The following is a 19,357-nucleotide window of genomic DNA, read 5'->3' as shown; positions in this document are numbered from 1 at the left end:
CCTGCTGGACTGGTTGGAGGAGTGGCCTGGTTTTTTATTCCAGGAAACAAAAAATAATCTGTTTTATGAAAATACCTTGCCTTGACACCTGCAGATAACTGGAGGTGAGTGCTAGATAGATACAGGACTTGGGAACATTTTGGCATGGTTCTGGTTAGCTCAGGGCTGGCATCTAAAGGCCAATATGACACACGTCATTTCAGGTGGCTTCAGGCAATCTTCATTGCTCAAAGCACTGTTTATGGTCATCAGCTTTCCTGGTAACCTCAGTGCAAAATTAAGAACTATTTGAACAGTAAGCACTCCCCACAGAAGGTCAGTTTTATTCACTAGGAGTGAGGCACTTTGTCAGGGAGTCTTGGCAGAGCTGTTCTGAGGATGTAGAGATCCATTTCCTATGGCCATCAAGAAGCATTTAATTCCTCCGACCTTATTTACACAAAAAGATAGTCTGTAGCTTCTTATTGAAGCACTTTCTGCTCAGGAAGATCTGTGAGCTGGCCTTCACTGCATAGTAAGTAAAATTAATACGACCAGAACAGACAAACTTTTTGGATAGCCTGGGAAATAAATCTCCATCCATCCATGGAAGAGAAGATGTCAACAGAATTGCTTTGTGTCCTAGGCTCTCCTGAATGATCCACTCTATATTGGACTGAAACACAAGAGGGTTCGTGGGAAACAGTACGACGAACTGATTGATGAGTTTATGCAGGCAGTTACCGACAAGTAAGTGGGATTATATACGTGGCTCCTCTGTGCTGCTTCCATTTAAGAACAAATGTTGCAACTCGTGAAATAAACATTAATATAATTAATCATCCAAGCAAAGGAAAGTCATTTAAATGCAAGTCTCCTGGGTGGTCCACAAATGACTCTTTGTGCTTGAGCACTCTGTGTCAAAAATATTTGTCTTCAGAGTACTGAAATGGGACTGACTATTTATAACCATTTCCTGTCCATATAGGCCAGAGGTGTCAATCGTATGCCCTGTGGGCTGTATCTGGCCTCCATCATGCATTTATGAGCCTCATTCAGCAGAGGCAAAATATAATCTTTGGGTTGTTTACATTTTGTAAAGGAAGTTTCTAGATTTCACCATTGTGAAGGAAATCACAAATGGAGGTGACATGTTACGCCACATGGTGATGTCTGTGTGAGTCTGCAGACTGCCTGTCTACCGCTTTGTTAAAAATAGGAGCTTCCCTGCTGGCATTTAAGTCTGCAGAGTGAGAAGGCCAGGATTATAAGCATCATCTTTTTAATGGTGGGACAAACCAAGTGTGTATTTCCATTTTTACTTACTATCTGGGGTAGAGAATCTTTGATGTACCAGAGAGTTTGATATAGGAAGAGCAGAACTACAACCTCAGTGCTGTGTGTGCGCCTCTTCCACTGCATTGAATTCCTCTTTCTGAAAAAAATAAAATATACTGAAATCTCCATGACAGTCTGGAGAGGTTACCATAAGAAGGAAAGTGAGAACAACTGCTAACGAAAAACATAATAATATTTGGAAAGCCCCAAGCTCCTAAGCAGCTTTTTCTGCCTTTCCTAAAGCAGCAGATGACGTTGATAAGGAGCGGCAGAGAGCTGCAGTCTGTGCCTGATTAATAGACTGCTGCCTGTCTGTATGTTGTAGGGTCTTTTCTTCACAGCTGAAGGAGCTATGTTTGATCTTCCCTCTTTCTGTGTCTCCAGCTGGCTGTATGTATGTGTGTGTTCCTGCATAAATGGAAGGGAGTGGGTGGTGCATGTGTCATCAGCTCTCGGTTCATCCTGTCTCCCTTGAGGTAGGAGGCATCATGTCCAGTGTCTAATGACAACACCTACCCATCCACTGAGAATCTTATCTTTACATACAGTCTGACTGCCCAGCTGGCTGTGGGTGGAGGGATGTAGGAAATAGGGGCTGAAATGCTGAGGACCACTCAGTTGCAGCTGATGAGCCAAGTTTTGAGAGGGATGAGAGTGTCATGAAGAATTTTCAGCATCTGTTGCTGTGGCGGCTCTGTGCAGTGTTGTGCTGCACCGGTGTACATGCAGCGCTGCTGTTAGGACAGGAGTCTCTCCTTTGCTCTTCAGCAGCATGGTGTAGACATGTCCCGTGCGGTGGCTGGCCGGTACCTCAACCCCCCCAGCTGCAATGGCCCACTTACTGTGTAAAGACACTTGCTATCAGCCAGTGCTATAGCCCCTGTATCTGTGAATATGAACACTGCCTAGCCTGTTGGATTAAAAATACCTAAGGGTGACTGCAGAGAAGTGAATTTTGTGTTTGTGCTCTGCTTTGTCCTTTATATTTGGTACGAAAGCTTAACTGAAATGTCAGCTGATTACAGTGTAGTGTTATGTTAGACACTTGTGGGTTATCTAGGGGAAGAAATTCTTGAAGGCTAGAAAACTGGTAAAACACAACTAGGAAATCACAAGAGGCTTTACAAGTAGAAAAGATTTAAAAGTTGTCAGGATTGATTTGTGGGTTTTTTGTTTGTTTTTATTGTAGTCACTAATTAATCCTTCAAGGAAACTATCCCACTTCCTTCTGGCCAGCAGACCACAGCAGTATTGCAGTGTTGGTTTTGATGATAGAATGGGAACAATAGAATGAGAACCCAGATGATGGTCTCCGCCATTATAAATTTGACTCTGAGGTTTATGCTTCTGGTGTTAAATGCAAAGCTCATTGCACCCACTACTCCTGTGATGTCAGTGGCAGGGCCAGAAATACAATCTGCCTTTTCTGTGCTTGCTGCTGGAGAGGAAGGATTGGCTGTTATTTTCCTGTGTTTAGTTTACATGAGGTAATCTTCCACATTGAAGGGAGAAGACACTCAGACATGAAACAATGAACTCTTATCTTGTGAGAAGGTGATGTCATGTTTAAAGCTTTCATCCAATTACCGTGATCAGTCAAGTTCTGGGGCCCCTGTCCCAGCTTTTCTATTTCTCTTAAGCCAGGATGAATTCCTTGAACACAGTAAGCCCCAAAAAAAGTTCTCTGCAAAGTGGGGCTGGGAAATTCCACTTTGCACTTTTACATTCACATCTGTAAAGTATTTGGAGATCCTTGAGTGAAAGGACCTATTACCCTGTATTATCATCCTGACCACCAGCATACTTGAAAGCGTTGTTGGAGTGTGATCCTCTGTGAGCTCTGGGCTGGTGAATAATCTTGCTATGAGCATGGGTTTGGCAAACTTATATGAAGCAGATTCATTTGGTCTCAAATTTCTACTGGAATGACTGGATGCAACCCATTAGGAGTTCTCGCTTCTGTTAGGAAAGGAAGCAGGAATTGTTCAGAAGGTCAAGAACACGCTGCTTTATTGTAGCCTGCTTCCACGTGTGCGGAAACCTGTGAGCACAAACTGCTGTGATCTGAGGTGTGCTGTGGTTTCTTATGCAAGGCTAGAACATCACATACAAATTCAGTTATTTGGGGAGGAACCTTTTGGATTGCCACAAATCCCTTGCAATTTGGGGGTTTCCTTTTCAGCTTGATGTTCATGCAGAAATTCTGTCTTCTTCCCGAGGGTACTTCAACTTCTCATGGAAACCATTTGTCAGTTCCTCCTCAGGGGTACCTCCCACCCTGTCAAATCACTGCTGGCTCAAGAGACATTTGTCACTGAAGTGGAATGTGTCAGAGCCCACAAAAAAGCCAGGGGAGTGAAGATTTACTCTTCTAATGGAATAATAATATCAAACAGATGTCAAATTCCTGTAGCTGGAGACCCCTGGAGTTGGCAGAAAGGGCTCCCGGTCGCATAATAGCCACTTAGTAATGAAATGAGGAGTGTGTCAGAGGCTTTGGAGTTAGCACTTGCAATATTTTGAAGTACAACTTCTGGGCAATTATAGAAAGGTCTTTTCTGAAATAGCTGGATAAATTTCTGCATTTTCCTGCTGCCTAAATCTCCATTCATTACTCTTTCATCTAAAACACGTGAAATGGCTGGGCTCTTTAACAAGAGCTCCAAGCTATGCATTTTGCTCCTCTTGGGAGGCAACTATGTGCAAAATTTGGCCCATTGAGCCTAGCCTATGACTGGATGAAGCAGCCCGACAGATTGCTGTTTTCTCACAGTGAGTAGTATGCTTTGTATGGGAAAATACTCTGCTTCAGTTTTCCTTCTCCTCAGTTACCATGGCAAACAGCAAGTCAGTCTTACTCTTGAACTGGTACATTTTTGTTGCCTGGAATAAATACTCACTTGAAGTGTCCAAGGACCATAATCAGAGTAACCCACAGAATTTCTGGAGCTTGCCTATACGAGCAAATTGAGATCAAAATCAAAATGTGATGGGAGTTGAGTTGTGCTGGGTCATTGTTGTGGTTTGAGCCTGGTTGGCAGCCAAACACCATGCAGCCACTCTCTTCCCCTTCTCTTCTGGCAATAAGAAGAGACAGATGAGCCAGGCTTGGGATTAGAGATAGGACCAGGAGAGGAAAATCACCCATTATGGTCATGGGCAAAAGGCAGACTCATTAGGGGAAGAAAAAAAGAACATACATTTATTACTGACACCAACAACACTTAACAGAGTAGGACAGTGAGAAGCATTGCCACAACGTGAGAATGCCTTCCCCCCACCCCTCCCTTCTTCCTGGGCTCAGCTCTACTCCCGATATCTCCAACTCCTCCCCCCAGTGGCACAGGGGCAGGGAATGATGGGGGTGCAGTCAGTGCTGCCACTTCTTCCATCTTCAGTGGGGGGAGCTTTTAGAAATTCTTCCCCCTGCTCCATCATGGTCCCCCTCTCACAGGAGACAGTCCTCCACAAACTTCCTCTGACTTGAATCCCTCCCATGGGCCACAGCATTCCCCACACTGCTCCAGCCTGAGTCACCAACTTTCTCTAACTGGATTCCCTCCCACGGCTGCAGCCCTTCCCGAGCTGCTCCAGTGTGAGACACCCCTGCATGCTGCAATCCTCCCAGCGCTGAATTACAGCAGCGGGGCTACCTTTTCCCGTAAGACCCCGGCCTTCTTCAGGCACAGCACCTTGATCAACCAGGAGAAAAACACAGGACATAAATCAGTGTCTGCTCGACTGTAGATATTCATGAGTGGCGGGGGGGGGCCACCCTGCTGTCTCACCACAGGATACAGGGGGGTCTCTGCTCCGGCACACCTCCCCCCTCCTTTCTTTCCTCTGTTCCTTCACTGGCCTTGGTGTTCATGCAGCTGTCACAACTCCTCCTCCCAAGTCCGAGTCCTCCTCACCACGTCCCTTCTTAAATACGTTATCACAGAGGTGCAGCTGATTGGCTCAATTTTGGTGCAGAGGTGGAGCTGACTTGGAGCTGGGGGAGCTTCGAGAAGTTTCTCACAGAGGGCCACCCCTATAGCCCCCCCCCGCTACCAAAAAAACGCACCACTCACTCAAACCCAGGACAGTCATGATCTCTGGACTCTTCAGAGCTTCATCCCAGCCTCTACAGTAACAATATTCTTTAATCTTCAGACTGTTTTTCAAAACAAGCTACCACTGGAAATTTATTTCCTCTTCTTTTTCTCCTAAACTGGTATAGAAGCTGCAGACCAGCTCCTTATCTGTCTTATTCCATTTACTGCTCCTGTAGTTTCATCACAGAGTGCAGCTTGGTGGATCCATGTGGCCAGAGGTGTTGATGGATGGCCCGGCCCCGAGCTCCAGCCGCCTCAGTTGCTTGCTGGCAGATGCTGAGCATGCAGCCTGAGACTCCGCAGGAGGCACCTCCACACTCCAGCAAACTGTGTTGCAGAAGCCTCATTAAGCTGTCATAACTTCACTCCCCGTTCCTTTCCCATCGGTGCTTATCAACAGGGTGACCAGAAGCTTTCTGTCAGCCCGTGCCATATGGCAGAACACAGAAGATACCAGGGGATCAAGCACTCAGTTTCTTAAAATGGGAGAAGAAGGAAAGTAGCTCTGCTGAGTTTGTTTTTTCTTGTGCTTGTTTTATACCTGATTTCTCTTTGCCTAATCCCTTCCCGGTGCTTTTACCCACAAACATACCAAGTCAGGTCCCATGTGCTCTCCAACAGGCAGAGCCTGCTCCAAAACAAGCCGCCTCTGTTTCAGCAGTTCTCTGGTGCCATGGATCACAAATTTGCCAGCATCTTTCAGAAACAAAATAACCAGTACTGGTGCCTGCATGTTATTTCTTCAGATGCTCTAATTAACTTGGCTAATTGATCCTGAAAGACTAAACTTAAGTCTCTAGGCACCACTGGCCTCCACAAAGCCCTTGAGGAATGCTGCTAACACCTAAAGTCCCTCCTCAGCATCTATGTGTCTGTTAGGAGACCTGCGTACTTTCACCAGGGCTGATGGTATAGACTGCCCCCACCCTTCATGTCACTACAAGGTGGATATTTTCCTTGCCCATCTACCCCAGTTACCATGGCCAGTGGGACTCTGACACCATCCCGAAGGGAAAAGTGATGGTAATGGGAAGAGCCACCCTGGCTGTCCATCATCGAGGTTTGATGTGGGATGAGCTCATCAGCCAGCTCCTGTGATCTGCTTTTAGCCACTGGACGATATTTAAAGTCAAAGAACAATATTTAGGTTTTATTAGCTTGATTTTCTGCTACTGAGGAATGATTGAGCTCCAGATGTTCTGCTACACGATCACTGTGGTAATGGACTTTTGTTACCTTGCCTTCAGATCCTTTGGGATAACGGTTACAGATGTCGCAAGGCCTTCTGCCCGAGGCTTTCTGTCTGTGCTTTCCACCTAAGCCAGATTTACCACAGCTGGTTTCAGAAAGATGTAGCTGGAGATCTGTTTGCGTGGAAAGCAGGTGGTGAGGCTCCATTCCTTGTCTGTCAGAGCATAGCTCGAAGCTACATCTGAGGGTCAGCGCTAATACGGCTGCATTTCCTGCTTATGCCCTGCTCCTAAGAAGCCGTGTATCTTGAGCTGCAGTCTTTCCTCGGACCCACTGCAAGGAGGATGATATCATTTTGCATAAAAACTCAGGAATGGCCATAGCAGCCATCAGTGCTGGTTTTAGTGCTTGGATATGCTGTGCAAAAGAGTTGGTGGAGATGGATTTCTGCTGTAAGGACTATAAAGAAGGTTGACTATGATTTCTCAAGAATTTTTTTCCAATAACTTTGTGATTGATTTTGGCTTGATCTTGCCCCGTGTCCTGTCTCTAACAGTAGCTCATAGCAGATGCCCGGGCATATGACTAAGAATAGCCAGCATGCAATCCTTGGCATACCCAACAGCTTTCAGTAATGCGAGATTCAGGAATTTCCTGCTATCTTTGTGTTTCAAGGGTCACTTTTATTGACTTAGCACTCACTGAAGCCACAGCAGGCTTTATGCTTTGGAGCCTGGTGGCTGTGTTTATGTTGGCAGAAACCTAGTTGGACTCCTGCCCAACATTAGAAATTGTCTGCATCCTAAGATGATGGTGAGGCAGGCAGCAGGTCCTGTTGGGTTCATGATGCATCTCCCTGGCATGGGATTAGGACCCCAGTTCTAAATTTTGTATTGTCTACAATACGAAAGGCCACAAGGTTTTGCAAAACTCCCAACTGTTGGCTCAAAACACATCTTCTAGCATAAAAGCAATTGCATTTTTTGTCATGACAACCATCATGACTGCTACATTGGCTGTAACAGTCATGACCTCTAATGTGGATCATTGGGTCCGACTTTCGACATGCGGTGACTAACTTGGCAATCAATGAACCTTACTCATTACATTTCCATTTCAAAACAAAGTAAGATATGATTATGTTTTCTAACTTACCTCTTTATGTCTCCTTTTAATGCTATTAGAACTATTTAATGAGTGATACAAGTAGTGCTATTAAATCACATCACGGTACTGAATGAGGGTTTGAAGGTTTTCTTCAGTGGACTCAGAATGAGAAGGTCAACTTTAATTTCCTAGAATTTTAGTTTTCATTGTCAGTTTTTTAAATGAAAACTTGCCTTCCTCTTAGCTGTGTGGCAGTCTTAAAAATGAAAGGCTTTTTCTGATGTTAAGTGTAACATCTGCAGCCTGTCAGCACACAAATGTTGTAAGCTCTCCTGGTAAACAACAGTGCATTTGCCTGGCCCCATTCCTCCAAGTAGTAAACTTGTCTTCTTGTTGTCTCTTTACCTATCTGGATTTCCTCTTCTTGGCCAGAAACACATACAAATACGCAAACAGTGCAATCCTGACACAAGATTTCTGAGACATGAATAATAGTAGAAAGGCCTTAGCCTTCTGAGATGTACTTATGCTTTTGTGTATCCCTGCCTATTTCAAAGAGCCCAACAACCACACCAGAGCTGCCACTCGAGCTGTCAGCAGACTCACAAGTAGGAAGAAACTGGATCTCCAATAGCAGGAATGAGCCTGGGCCTTGCACCCATTTTCCATGGGATGAACAAAGGTGCTTTTTTCCCTCTAAGTCTCTTCTTAGGTTGGCACCAGTGTTTGCTCATTTAAGATTGCTGGTTCTGTCTCTATTTCTAATGTAGATGAAAGCATATCTTGTTCTGTGCCTTGAGTCAACCTTGGTGTCAGATAGGACAACAGTCTAGTCTTACTTCACTCTTGTTTGTGAAAACTCAGTTTGTAAAGACCTTGTGGGAATGACTTGCCTTTTATTTCTCTGAATCATAGAATCATAGAATGATTTGGGTTGGAAGGGACCTTAAAGATCATCTAGTTCCAACCCCCCTGCCATGGGCAGGGACACCTTCCACCAGACCAGGTTGATCAAAGACCTGTCCAACCTGGCCTTGAACCCTTCCAGGGAGGGGGCAGCCACAGCTTCTCTGGGAAACCTGTGCCAGTGTCTCATCATGCTCACGGTAAATAATTTATTCCTAATATCTAATATAAATCTACCCTCTTTCAGTTTAAAACCGTTACTCTTTGTCCTATTCCTATACTTCCTGATAAATAGTCCCTCCCTCCTCATCTTTTCTGTAGCCCCCTTTAAGTACTGGAAGACAACTATAAGGTCTCCCCTGCTTGATCAGGTCCACATCTTTTTTTATACTGGGGGCCCTAGAGCTGGACACAACACTGCAGGGGGGTCTCACCAGAACAGAGCAGAGGGGGAGAATCCCCTCCCTCAACCTGCTGCCCACACTGCTCTTGATGCACCCCAGGGCACAGTTGGCTTTCTGGGCTGTGAGTGCACGTTGCTGGCTCATAGTCAGCTTTCCATCCACCAGTACCACCAAGTCCTTCTCTGCAGGGCTGCTTTCAGCTGGTGTCTTGAAGAGGTGTCTGACCAAACTAACCCTTAAACTGTGGACAGGAATTTTATGGCAGAGTATGGCTCGTCTAACCAGAAGCCAGCCAAGGATTACGCTAATAATTTAACAGTAGGAATGGCCTTGGGACACTGACCAGGCTCAGGTGCTAGTGTTAAAGTTCAACTTCCTAAAGTGGACTTTGTTTTTCCAGTCCTAAATGATGATCACTTGCCAAGCATGATTTTTTTCTGATGATGAGCTCCTTTACGAAAAATTTCATTTTTCCTGGAAACAAGAACTTTGGTCGCTAGTGTATCAAGCAGCAGTAAGAAGATCTCAAAGACAAGGGCAGGGACAATTTGGTTCTTCTCTGCCTGGTTTTATCTGAGACTGTGAGTAGGAGTTGCAGTGCATCAAAGCAGATTCCTTACATCATGAATAACTGAAAACAGTGCTATAAAATGCCAAATTCAGACAAGGATTTTCACCTCCTTCTTGTGATTCTTTTCATAAAGGAAATGGACCTTCTTGCAAATACAGTTTTTTCCATGCATGTAGGAATGTTTTATACTCCCTGTTCATGGTGAAAAAAAAATGTCATTTTGATAATGATCAGAAAAGGTGCTGCACAGGTCCTCAGGCCACCCTTGAAGTTCTGACTTGTGCAATTTTGGTCAGATGCTTCTCAAATGCTGCCTCATGAATTTTTTCCTCTCTGACCTCATGGCTTATAATGAGACTGGATGAACTCAAAAAGGTACGTACAAATGAGGATGAAAGAACAAAGTTGCATAATTAGATTGTTTAGGCAATCGGGAAGTCTTTTGAATAAAGAAACTAAAAGCAATGTCATCAGGAAAACATCTGCCTCCCTCTTCTGGGATTCATGCTCTTTTGTTCCACACTTCATGCTCATCCAAGAGAGATGTCTGTCATCCTCTGCAGGGGCTTCAGACTTCACTAACAGCATCTTTCTTGTTAGCATAGCCCAGAGATTCCATGTAGTTCTAGGTTGATAGTAACAGTACCAAAACAACAGTACAGTGATAAAGAAAGTGTGAACCCCATGCTTCTTTGTTTTCCAGGAAATGGAATAATTTCATAATAAAGATTTTCAGGTGGTAATTTTTACAACAGAGTTGTAATACTGTATGTGTTTAGCTCCTAGAGTCATCCTTCCTTAGGGTGACAGTCTTACACTATTATTTTGGTCAATAGTATATTATTTCATTACAAATACTGTTTGTGCAAAGTTTGCTAGGCAAGATCTGGAGATCAGACTAAAATGAGTGTATAGGAGCATTTTATAAAGCATTTCCCAGTGAGGCTATTTTTACAGGGAATTTCTGCAATGGAAGGGAGGGAAAGCTAGAATTTGGGTCATAATTACTTACAGCAAAAAAGTCAAAAATATGCAAACTAATGAGACAGCAATATAATCTTTATCGTTAAAGACTAGTGATTTTTTTGATGAGGAAACACTGAAAAAGTACATCTTTTTGTTTCCAATTCTATAAAATATCTAAATTAATTCCAGAGATGGTAGAGAACAGGGTCCCCAGATCTGGCAGACAGCAGTGAACCAGGAGGCATGGTGACAGTATTGAATAATAATTCCTGTAGTGGCAAAAGTTACAAGTTTCAGTATTAATGATATTGTAGCTGTGATGACATGAGGACAGAAGTGAAGAACTGTTTTTAGAGAGAAATTACAGTCAATGTTTTATCTGAAAAAAACACAGAGCCCTCGGCAAAGGATATCAGAGTTTGCACCTCACATTAACCTGCCGTACAAGAAACCAGCGCAGCGGAGTTTGGTTTGTAACTCCGAAAGGTCTAATTTTTTGGTGAAAAGTGTGAATGTGTTGTAGTGGTCGAGGAGTGGGTGTTAAGACATTAACCTGGATAATACTTAGTGACCATAAAAGACTTCATTTGTTATAGTCTCTCCCCATTTCTATCCAGCATGTCTGAATTCTTTCATAACCACCTCTGTCAGAGAGGTACAGAAATGAACTGTCCAAACATCCTTTTCCACAGTTTGCAAATATAAGAATTACTCATGCTAAGGGAAAAGCTCCAGTTCTACAAGGAGATGTAGGACTGCAGACATCCCAAGAAATGCACGCTTCAGTGTCCCCAAGAGGAATGGGAACAGCTTTGAATCCAAAATCAGAAAGTCAGAAGCCAAAATCTTCTTTTGGCAGGGAGGAAGAACTGGGGAATGGAAGAAGCCAAACTGGAGATTGGCACTTGCTCTGTTTCAGTGTACCTTGTCAGCCTGAAATCCTGATGGTCTACATCTGAGTTTTCCTTTTAGATAAAGGCAGCAAGATCCTGGATGTTTACCTACTAATGCCCCAGATGCCTAGAAGATGATAGAATGCTCTAGAGAAGATGAGTCATTGACAGTCAGGATGAAATTAGTGGAAAGAGCCAACCTTAGCTGGCCATGCTTTTCCTGGACTGGAAAACATTCAGTCCTGATGTGACCTGCTGCTCTTGGCTTCAAACTCTGCTTCAGGCTCTGAGCTCAAAGTTAGGAGGTGAGTCACATGGATCAGTGGAAGCATGGAAGAATCTATGAGAACTGGCGACAAGCCAAGCAGACTGACCTCATGAGCCTCTTCCTACCACAGCAGTTTGCAAGATCTCTCTTCAATTCTAGCCACAAATTTAAGGATATTTAAATGTGGCAGAGGGGATCTTCAGAAATCCTTGTTCAAATACTCACTTTACAATATTTTTTTCTAAAAAGAGACATCCTACACCTATAGATGGCAAGCATGGTGTAAGTGCTTTGGTGTGTACTGACTTGGATTGCATTCATATCAGATCTCACAAATTAAACAGAGCAAAATTTCTTAGCTGATTAGACAAAAGCATACCTCACTAAAAATGATTCCTTCAACAAGAAATTGTTAATTTTGGTTTCCTAATGAAAACTACAATGTTTCCAATGAAACACAACAATTGTACAAAATCAGTTTTGTCAAAATCCAGTTTTCATTTTAAAAATGTGATGAGGGGAGACTGGCCAGTATATTTCATTCCATCATGAATGTACCCTGAAAGATGACCTCTTGGATACCATACACAAGGGATGGAGCACAGCAATTTCTATAGAGAAGATCAGTAAAGAAATTACAAGCTTTGAAGGACAATAAAGCATTACAGTTGATGAAAGGGTGGTAAGCCAGTGACCTGGGGTGCATGACATATATTTAAGATCTTCCTAACCAGCTGTGATAATTAAATAACATTAGATTATCTCTCCTAATTTGGTGTCTAAAGTTAAGACATCTAAATTTAAGTTGGTCATCTTAGTCTGTCTTTACAGAGACTGTGGAGAAAGAGGCATATCCAGAGATGTTATCTACTTCCATTTTCCACCTAGACTAGTTCAAAGGAAGTTGCTATTGGACATGCCTCTTCTTCTCCATTGTCTGAGAAGGCAGCCAGAATTCTCTAGCTGGGCATCATACAGCCAACTTTTAAATATGTAAAGATAGTAGAAAAAAATCTCATTCTGTGCTGCATTTTGTTGGCTGAATTCCAATACAAGTAGCAGCTCTCTGGCCATTCTTTCCCTTTGAAGTAACAAGTATTCTCCACCTTGTCTCCTGAGTTGGATTTTTTTTTTAGCATTGTTGCATATTAAAGCACTTCCGTGCTCCAGTCCCAAGTTGGCTACATTTTACTTTTGGATGCTATCCAAATACTCTTTGTATAGCACTCTGAATTCCTTTGGGATGAAATAGGTTACACGGATCTTGAGTTACTGTGCTGTTAGGAAGGACAGAAGAACTGAGTCATCATGTTGACACTCACAAGGTTGTTACTGCAAATGGCCCCAGCAACTGCTTTGTTCATACTTCTTGCTAAGTTTATCCTTAGGCTGCCCGGGTCATCCCAAGATGGAGCATTGTACACAGCCACCAAAGTGCCGTTAGGAAAGAGCAGTAAGCATTAACTGGTGGATTTCTAAGATGGCTCAGTAAGTCAGCTGCCTAATACATATTTCATTTCAGTGACTTTGAGCAGCACAAGTTCTTTGAAGTCCTCTCAAAACCCCAGGAAGGTGGGTAGTCCCTGAGGACTAGGATCATCATCCTGAGATTCCCCTCTTTAACTGTCAGTCTGAAATATTTGATTCTTCCATTTAAAGCATCCAGTCTTAGGGTCTTGGCATGACTAATCTGTGGTCTTTATTAGTGAAAATTTTAGTTCTCACATTATGCAAAGGCTCACATAGGCTCAAAAGTGTGATTTATACTTTAAAAAGCTTGGTGGACATATTGCAGAGAAAAAAAAAGCAATCATAAAAAAAAAAAAAAAAAAAAGCTTAGTGAAGAAAGCTTGCATTCCAGCACTGTCCTGTCATACTGAGGGGGAAGAAAAGAAATGAAGTGTTTATGGGCCACCATACTTTTGCTCTCCTTGATAAAAAAGACAAAAATAAGTAGAAGTAACTGTGCACTGTCTCATGCTGCAGACCACGAATGTGAAGTGAGGACAGAATTCTGTGCTCAAAAGGGAAAAAAAAATATTCAGGTTTGTACTCTTGCAAATTTGAGTCTGTAGTCAGGGAAACCCACCCACCTACCCTTATGATTTTTGGAGAGCTGGTCACACATACAGTAATGCTGGATGACATCGCTGATTTTATTAAGCAAGTCAGTAATAATACTTCCTCAGTAATACAAATAAATAATAAGACTGGTGTTAGAGAAACAGTTTCTATAGCAACTGAAGTTGCTTAAAGATTTGCTAATTCTTTGCTGTGAGGTGTTAGCAGATGTTCTGGATGGTGTGTCATCTCCCTCTTAGCCATGTTTTCCTTACACATTCAAATGATGGATAAGGGGATTGTGCATTAGAAAACTGATTTTCACAGGCACATTTTGTATTGTTTACTTGTACAAATTCCTTGGATATCCAGTGTTCACTTTGACTTCCAAGAGTTTACACAGAGAAAGAGACTTGGGAATCTTCATCTGTTGCTTTTCAGAGTGTTGCTCAGCATTTCATAAGAAACTTTGATACTGGATGTCTCCTTGATAGCTGCCAGAATCTGCAGTGAGGAGGCTTAAAGTGCATAAGCAGCTTGTCCCTCAAATACTCAGTGTAACTTGTAGCTAGCAGCACACTGGGGATAATTTAAAAACATCTTATAAAAAGAAGTGCAAAATTTCAATAGACTCTAGTTACTGTTCAGCTGTGTAACGTGGCCTGTTGTATAGGGTATAGGAAATAATTTGTCCAGTTCAAAGTCACAAAACCAATGGAAGCAGTTGTCCAGTCCCTTTTCTAGGACTTTTTTTGCCCTTGAAGTGTGACAAGCTGGAATTTCCCCTCCTGAGCTTCTAGATCCTGCTGAATTTCAAAGCCTGTTGTTCCCTTGGAAAATCCATGCCTAAACCTCCATATCCAGTGTGAGAGTTGTGGTACAGCTGCAACAGAGGTATTGGACAGGGCTCTTTTGTTGCTCCTTTCAGCACAGTAAACAGCACAAGAAGTTGCTGCCTTTCTGGCCAGTATGAGCAGTCATGCTGGCATCTGCCTACCTAGAGAGAGCTCACCGGACGCTGACATTGCAGAGTGGGGAGTAAGTATGCTTCATAAAGTAGGAGCTATCACGTGGCACACAATAAATACAGACTAATGTTGAAAAAAAATTTTAACCCCCTCTGCACTGTATTCTCTTTCAGGAGAGATTGGGGGACTGCATATGGTGGGGACTGGGCATGGTAGTCCATCTGTGATGGTACCCAGGTAGTCGAAAGGTACCCAGACTGCATATGAGGTAAATCAAAGATGCCCTCAGTCATTGGATTCTACATTCGCTGGGAAGAAAAACACCCGCTATGGCACGTTCCCCCTTGCAGGTGTGCCACATCCATTCCCAGCACCACCAAAGGAGAAGCTGAAGAGATCTGAAAGGTGCCCAGGAGAAGGGAAACAGCACCGCATTCTGGCACAGAGCTGTGCTGTATGCAGTCAAGGATCTCTGAATACGTGGCTGTCTAAGGTGGACGTGCCCTGTTCTGATGCTCTTTGGTGACAAGAGCAGTGACACTTCTCTCAGGGGGTGACACTGCATTGCAGACCCCATAGAAAAGTTTCCACAGCTTCTCTGTCCCTGATTCAACAGAGACGCCAAGCGCATAATTTTTCATTTAATTTTTTGCAGATACTATTATTTTGCAAATATTGAGCTTAGTAGGATATGGGGAGATTTAACTAGTGAGGCACTGAGTTGAATCTGAGCTTTTTGTATCTAAAAGAGTCATACACAGCTCTCACACAATTCATAGAATCATAGAATGGTTTGGGTTGGAAAGGACCTGTGGAGCTCATCTAGTCCAACCCCCCTGCAAGGAGCAGGGACATCTTCAGCTAGATCAGGTTGTTCACAGCCCCGTCCAACCTGGCCTTGAATGTTTCCAGGGATGGGGCATCTACCACCTCTCTGTGCAACCTGTGCCAGTGTTACATCATAAAAAATTTCTTCCTTATATCTAGTTTGAATCTACCCTCTTCTAGTTTAAAACCATTACCCCTTGTCCTACCACAACAGTCCCTACTACAAAGTCTGTTCCCATTGTGGTGCTTTTCTAAAAGCAAGCACAGAGTATGTGAAGCAAGTGTAAGAGCCAATCCTTTTCCTTTTTTTGAGACTAGAGGGTTTATGCAGCAAGAGTTTCTCATGGCAAACAAATAAAAGAGCACAATGCATGTGCTTATCACTGTCTCCTTGCTGACAGACATACTTGAAATGGAAAATAATAATAATAAAAAACTCAAGGCCCTTCCAGGAGAGCCTGACTGCCTGCACTGCGAGTGCCATAAAAAGAGCTTTTCATGACAGGAGCCACGGTTATCAAATGGAGTGTGTTTTATCCAGTATCAATTTCTAGTTTAAAGCAGGGGTGTCCCCTACCTCAGATTTCAGTGGCAAAGGAGGAAGGTCTGAATGGGAGGTATGTAAGGTGATGCTGCCTCTGCACCCTTTACAGCCCCAGAGAGGCTCAAGTCTCTAACACAGTGCAGCTATTTAGAGCCCTTTCACCTGCCTGCAGCCCAGAGGTTGATAATAATTGCATTACTCATTCCCCAAGTTTCTCCCACTGTCCTATCACATTTATGTGAGAGAAAAGAGTACTTGTGGCCCTTTTAGATTTTATTTGCAAAGCTTTAATTCAGCCTAGAGTCATTGAAAGTGTATAGATATGAAGCAGTCTGAATATTACCCCATTTTTAGAAACTGCACACTTGCCCTGATATTACTGGACAATTATGGAAAGTCTGCAATTATTTCCTCCCTTTTGGCTGTGTGGGTCACTGGCTGTCATTGCGTTCTGGTTTCCTGCAAAGCAGCTCAGTGGAAACATTTCCAAAGCACAAAAAAGTGGCTATGAAATCACACCATGAAGTACTCAGTCCATGAGATCCTACGAGCAGGTTTTTTCTCATCTCTTGATGACCTACAGTTGAAGTGGGCACTTGTTGGTGTCCCTTTAACCTACACTCCCTTTGCAGTCAGATTTGCTGTATTTCAACATGGCAGTTGCAATTTCCTTTGCAAAAGAGCATCTCCTTCACTCTGAGAAGCTCCTCGGTAAATATGCCACTGAAAATTTGTTGTACCAATAGTGTAAAGATTCATATGCATATATATAAGTATATAGAATCCCTCTGAATTATGAATGTAATTTATACTTGGTGACTCCACATTTCTGAGTGTATAGACCTTGGGAAGGGTGTGATCCTGTTTGCTGTTACTGTGATATATTTCTCTTATGATAATTTTACCTCTGCACTAGAGTCTCTACCTACATTGTCCTGGTAAAGGATGTATATATCATCCTATGTTGTGGAATTATTTTTATCCATTTTTAATAGCCCTTTAACTTGCAGGTATGGCATGAATTGTCTGATCCAGTTTGAAGATTTTGCAAATGCTAACGCTTTTCGTCTCCTCAATAAATACCGCAACAGATACTGCACATTCAATGATGATATTCAAGGTAAGTACTGTTATGAAAATGCAAATTTAACCTTCACCTTGTCATGAGGAAAGGTGATTAAGATCACAAGATTGTTTATTATACAATACTCAGATGTGTCATAAATTTTAGAGTTTACACATAAGCATTTAAAAATACAGACAAAATCACAGCAGTCTAAGTTGAAAAGTGAGTCCCTATTGTTTTTAGGAATTTAACTGTTCACTGCAGAAATATTGTTCAGGGGAGAAAATGGATCATGTGCTTTAGATTATTAAGTTAATTTAGAGTTCCATGAATTTTATAGAGTTCAGCTAAAGCAATGATGACATTTTAACAATTATGCAAGCCTTTCAGTTTCCATAAGCCAGGTGATCATTAGCTGATCCTGGCATTGTCGCTCTATTGTTATCCCCCTTATTACATGCACATACAAAAAGGTAGACTAGCATCTTTCCTCTCCATGGATGCTAACTCCACAGTAAGCTGAGAACAGATGCGTTCTCCTGTAGAGTGGTTAACATAACTCTTCCAGCACCAAAGAGGAATGACAGCAACAAAGCTGGGGTTATAACCAGCATGTCTCTCAGGACCTGTGAGGCTCAGCAGTCAGCAGAATTGCTCAAATGCACAGCGGGATGCAAGCTGTGTATTGGTGGCATCCTGGTCTGGTGCTGACTTTAATTTAAACCATTGGAAGGGCTGTTTGCCCATCCAACTGAGGCGGGATCTTCCCAAGTGATGACAAGTAACCAGTTCTTCTCCTGTGAGCCCCTTCATCTCTTCTTCTTTTGTCTAGTCCTGCTTGCAACATGCAGAAATTTCCAAGGTTTGTTGATTTAATTATTTGCAGTCAGTTGGGGTTGTCCTCACTTGTACTTGAAAGAGACTGAAACAAATGCCTGTGTCATTTTTCACACAATGCTCGTTCTTTTGGGAACAGACTCTCCAGCAGTATTTCTGCATCTGCTACCCATCTAGCAAGATTTGGCAGTGTGTGTAACAGCTTGTTCATATCTGTCATGGCACAAGACGGAGTAAGACCCTGGCTTGCAGGAGTATGGCTGGCACGACGAGATGCACAGTCCTGCTCAAAGATACTTTCATGAAGAGGGTTTAGAAACAGAGGCATTTCAGTGAAGGTGAGATAGATTCTCCTGTAAAAGAAGACTCATTAGGTTTTCTTGCTACCCACAAAAACTTTCAGTGGAGAGAGGAGCACAGAAAAGGGAGATACATTTTTGAATGGAAGCCTTGAATGGAGGAGCCAAGAACTTTTCTGGAGATGGACAGATGAAGCCCATAATAACAAGCTGATGATGTAAAGATTTATTGTGGATTAGTTGCTTTCTCTGCAGGTGGAAGGGGTCTCAACAGTTGAAAAGAAAAGAGACCAAGCAATGTGGCAGATCTGTGAGCTTGGATGTAGGTTTTCTTGAGGGAGCTAGAGTGAATTGAAATGGTTTCTTAGTGAATAGGAGTGGTTTCTTAGAGAGACAAGGAGAAGACAAAGAGGATATTAAAGCAAAACTGAAGATTCTGAGTGGGAAGCAGGAGGCTATTTTATAATATTTTTTGGCCATACGTCATAGCTAAATGCCTCAGACAGTTCCTGGAAATTACTCCCTCAGAGGGGCAAACCACGTCTAGGGAGATGCTGTAAAACGGCATTGCCATAAAATGGACCTTGTCTGCTTCTCCCCAGTTAGATGTCTGTGACCGTGCATGGGAGATGTCGAGCCCCCTGAAAATTCCTCAGAGGCCCACCTGCTAAAACAATAGGATTTTACCTCTTACTAAACTCCCTTATGTTCTTAAATAAAGCATCTAGCTGGCACTGGTTTTACAGCAGAAGATAATAAAAGAAATCCTGCTGATCTTTTGCACAGACAAGAGATGAGTCAAGGGAAGCAAGCCACTGTTTCAGGCTCTTTTGTGTAACTGTCAGAAAGAAAAAGGGATTCCAAGCCATTGTCGTAGTCAGGAATAAGTTTTGGGGACCTTTGGGAAGCTGATGTACCTGGGATCTGATCAGTTAACTCTGTCTTAGAGTCATGTCAGAGATTAATGGAGTTGAAGCTGGGATGAGTAGTCTGATTTACCCACCCTAATATACCCCTCTGTATCCCCAGATGAT

At 42.9% G+C, this 19,357-nt stretch overlaps 1 protein-coding gene across 5 annotated transcripts in view; it reads left to right on the top strand.

The window, feature by feature from the left end:
- The window catches only part of ME3 (malic enzyme 3), a 128,713-nt gene that overhangs the window by 94,889 nt on the left and 14,467 nt on the right, over positions 1 to 19,357 (top strand). For all 5 annotated transcript variants that reach the window (XM_032991102.2, XM_032991103.2, XM_032991100.2 and 2 more), the window contains 2 exons: positions 626 to 729; positions 17,132 to 17,241. In XM_032991102.2, the coding sequence (XP_032846993.1) occupies positions 626 to 729; positions 17,132 to 17,241 (214 nt within the window). The remainder of the gene's footprint in view (positions 1 to 625; positions 730 to 17,131; positions 17,242 to 19,357) is intronic.

Source organism: Tyto alba, unplaced genomic scaffold, assembly GCF_018691265.1.
Source record: "Tyto alba isolate M040663 unplaced genomic scaffold, T.alba_DEE_v4.0 Super-Scaffold_2, whole genome shotgun sequence".
Taxonomy (NCBI): Eukaryota; Metazoa; Chordata; class Aves; order Strigiformes; family Tytonidae; genus Tyto; species Tyto alba.
The sequence above is the reverse complement of the archived record's forward strand: the minus strand, read 5'-3'. Positions and strand labels throughout refer to the sequence as shown.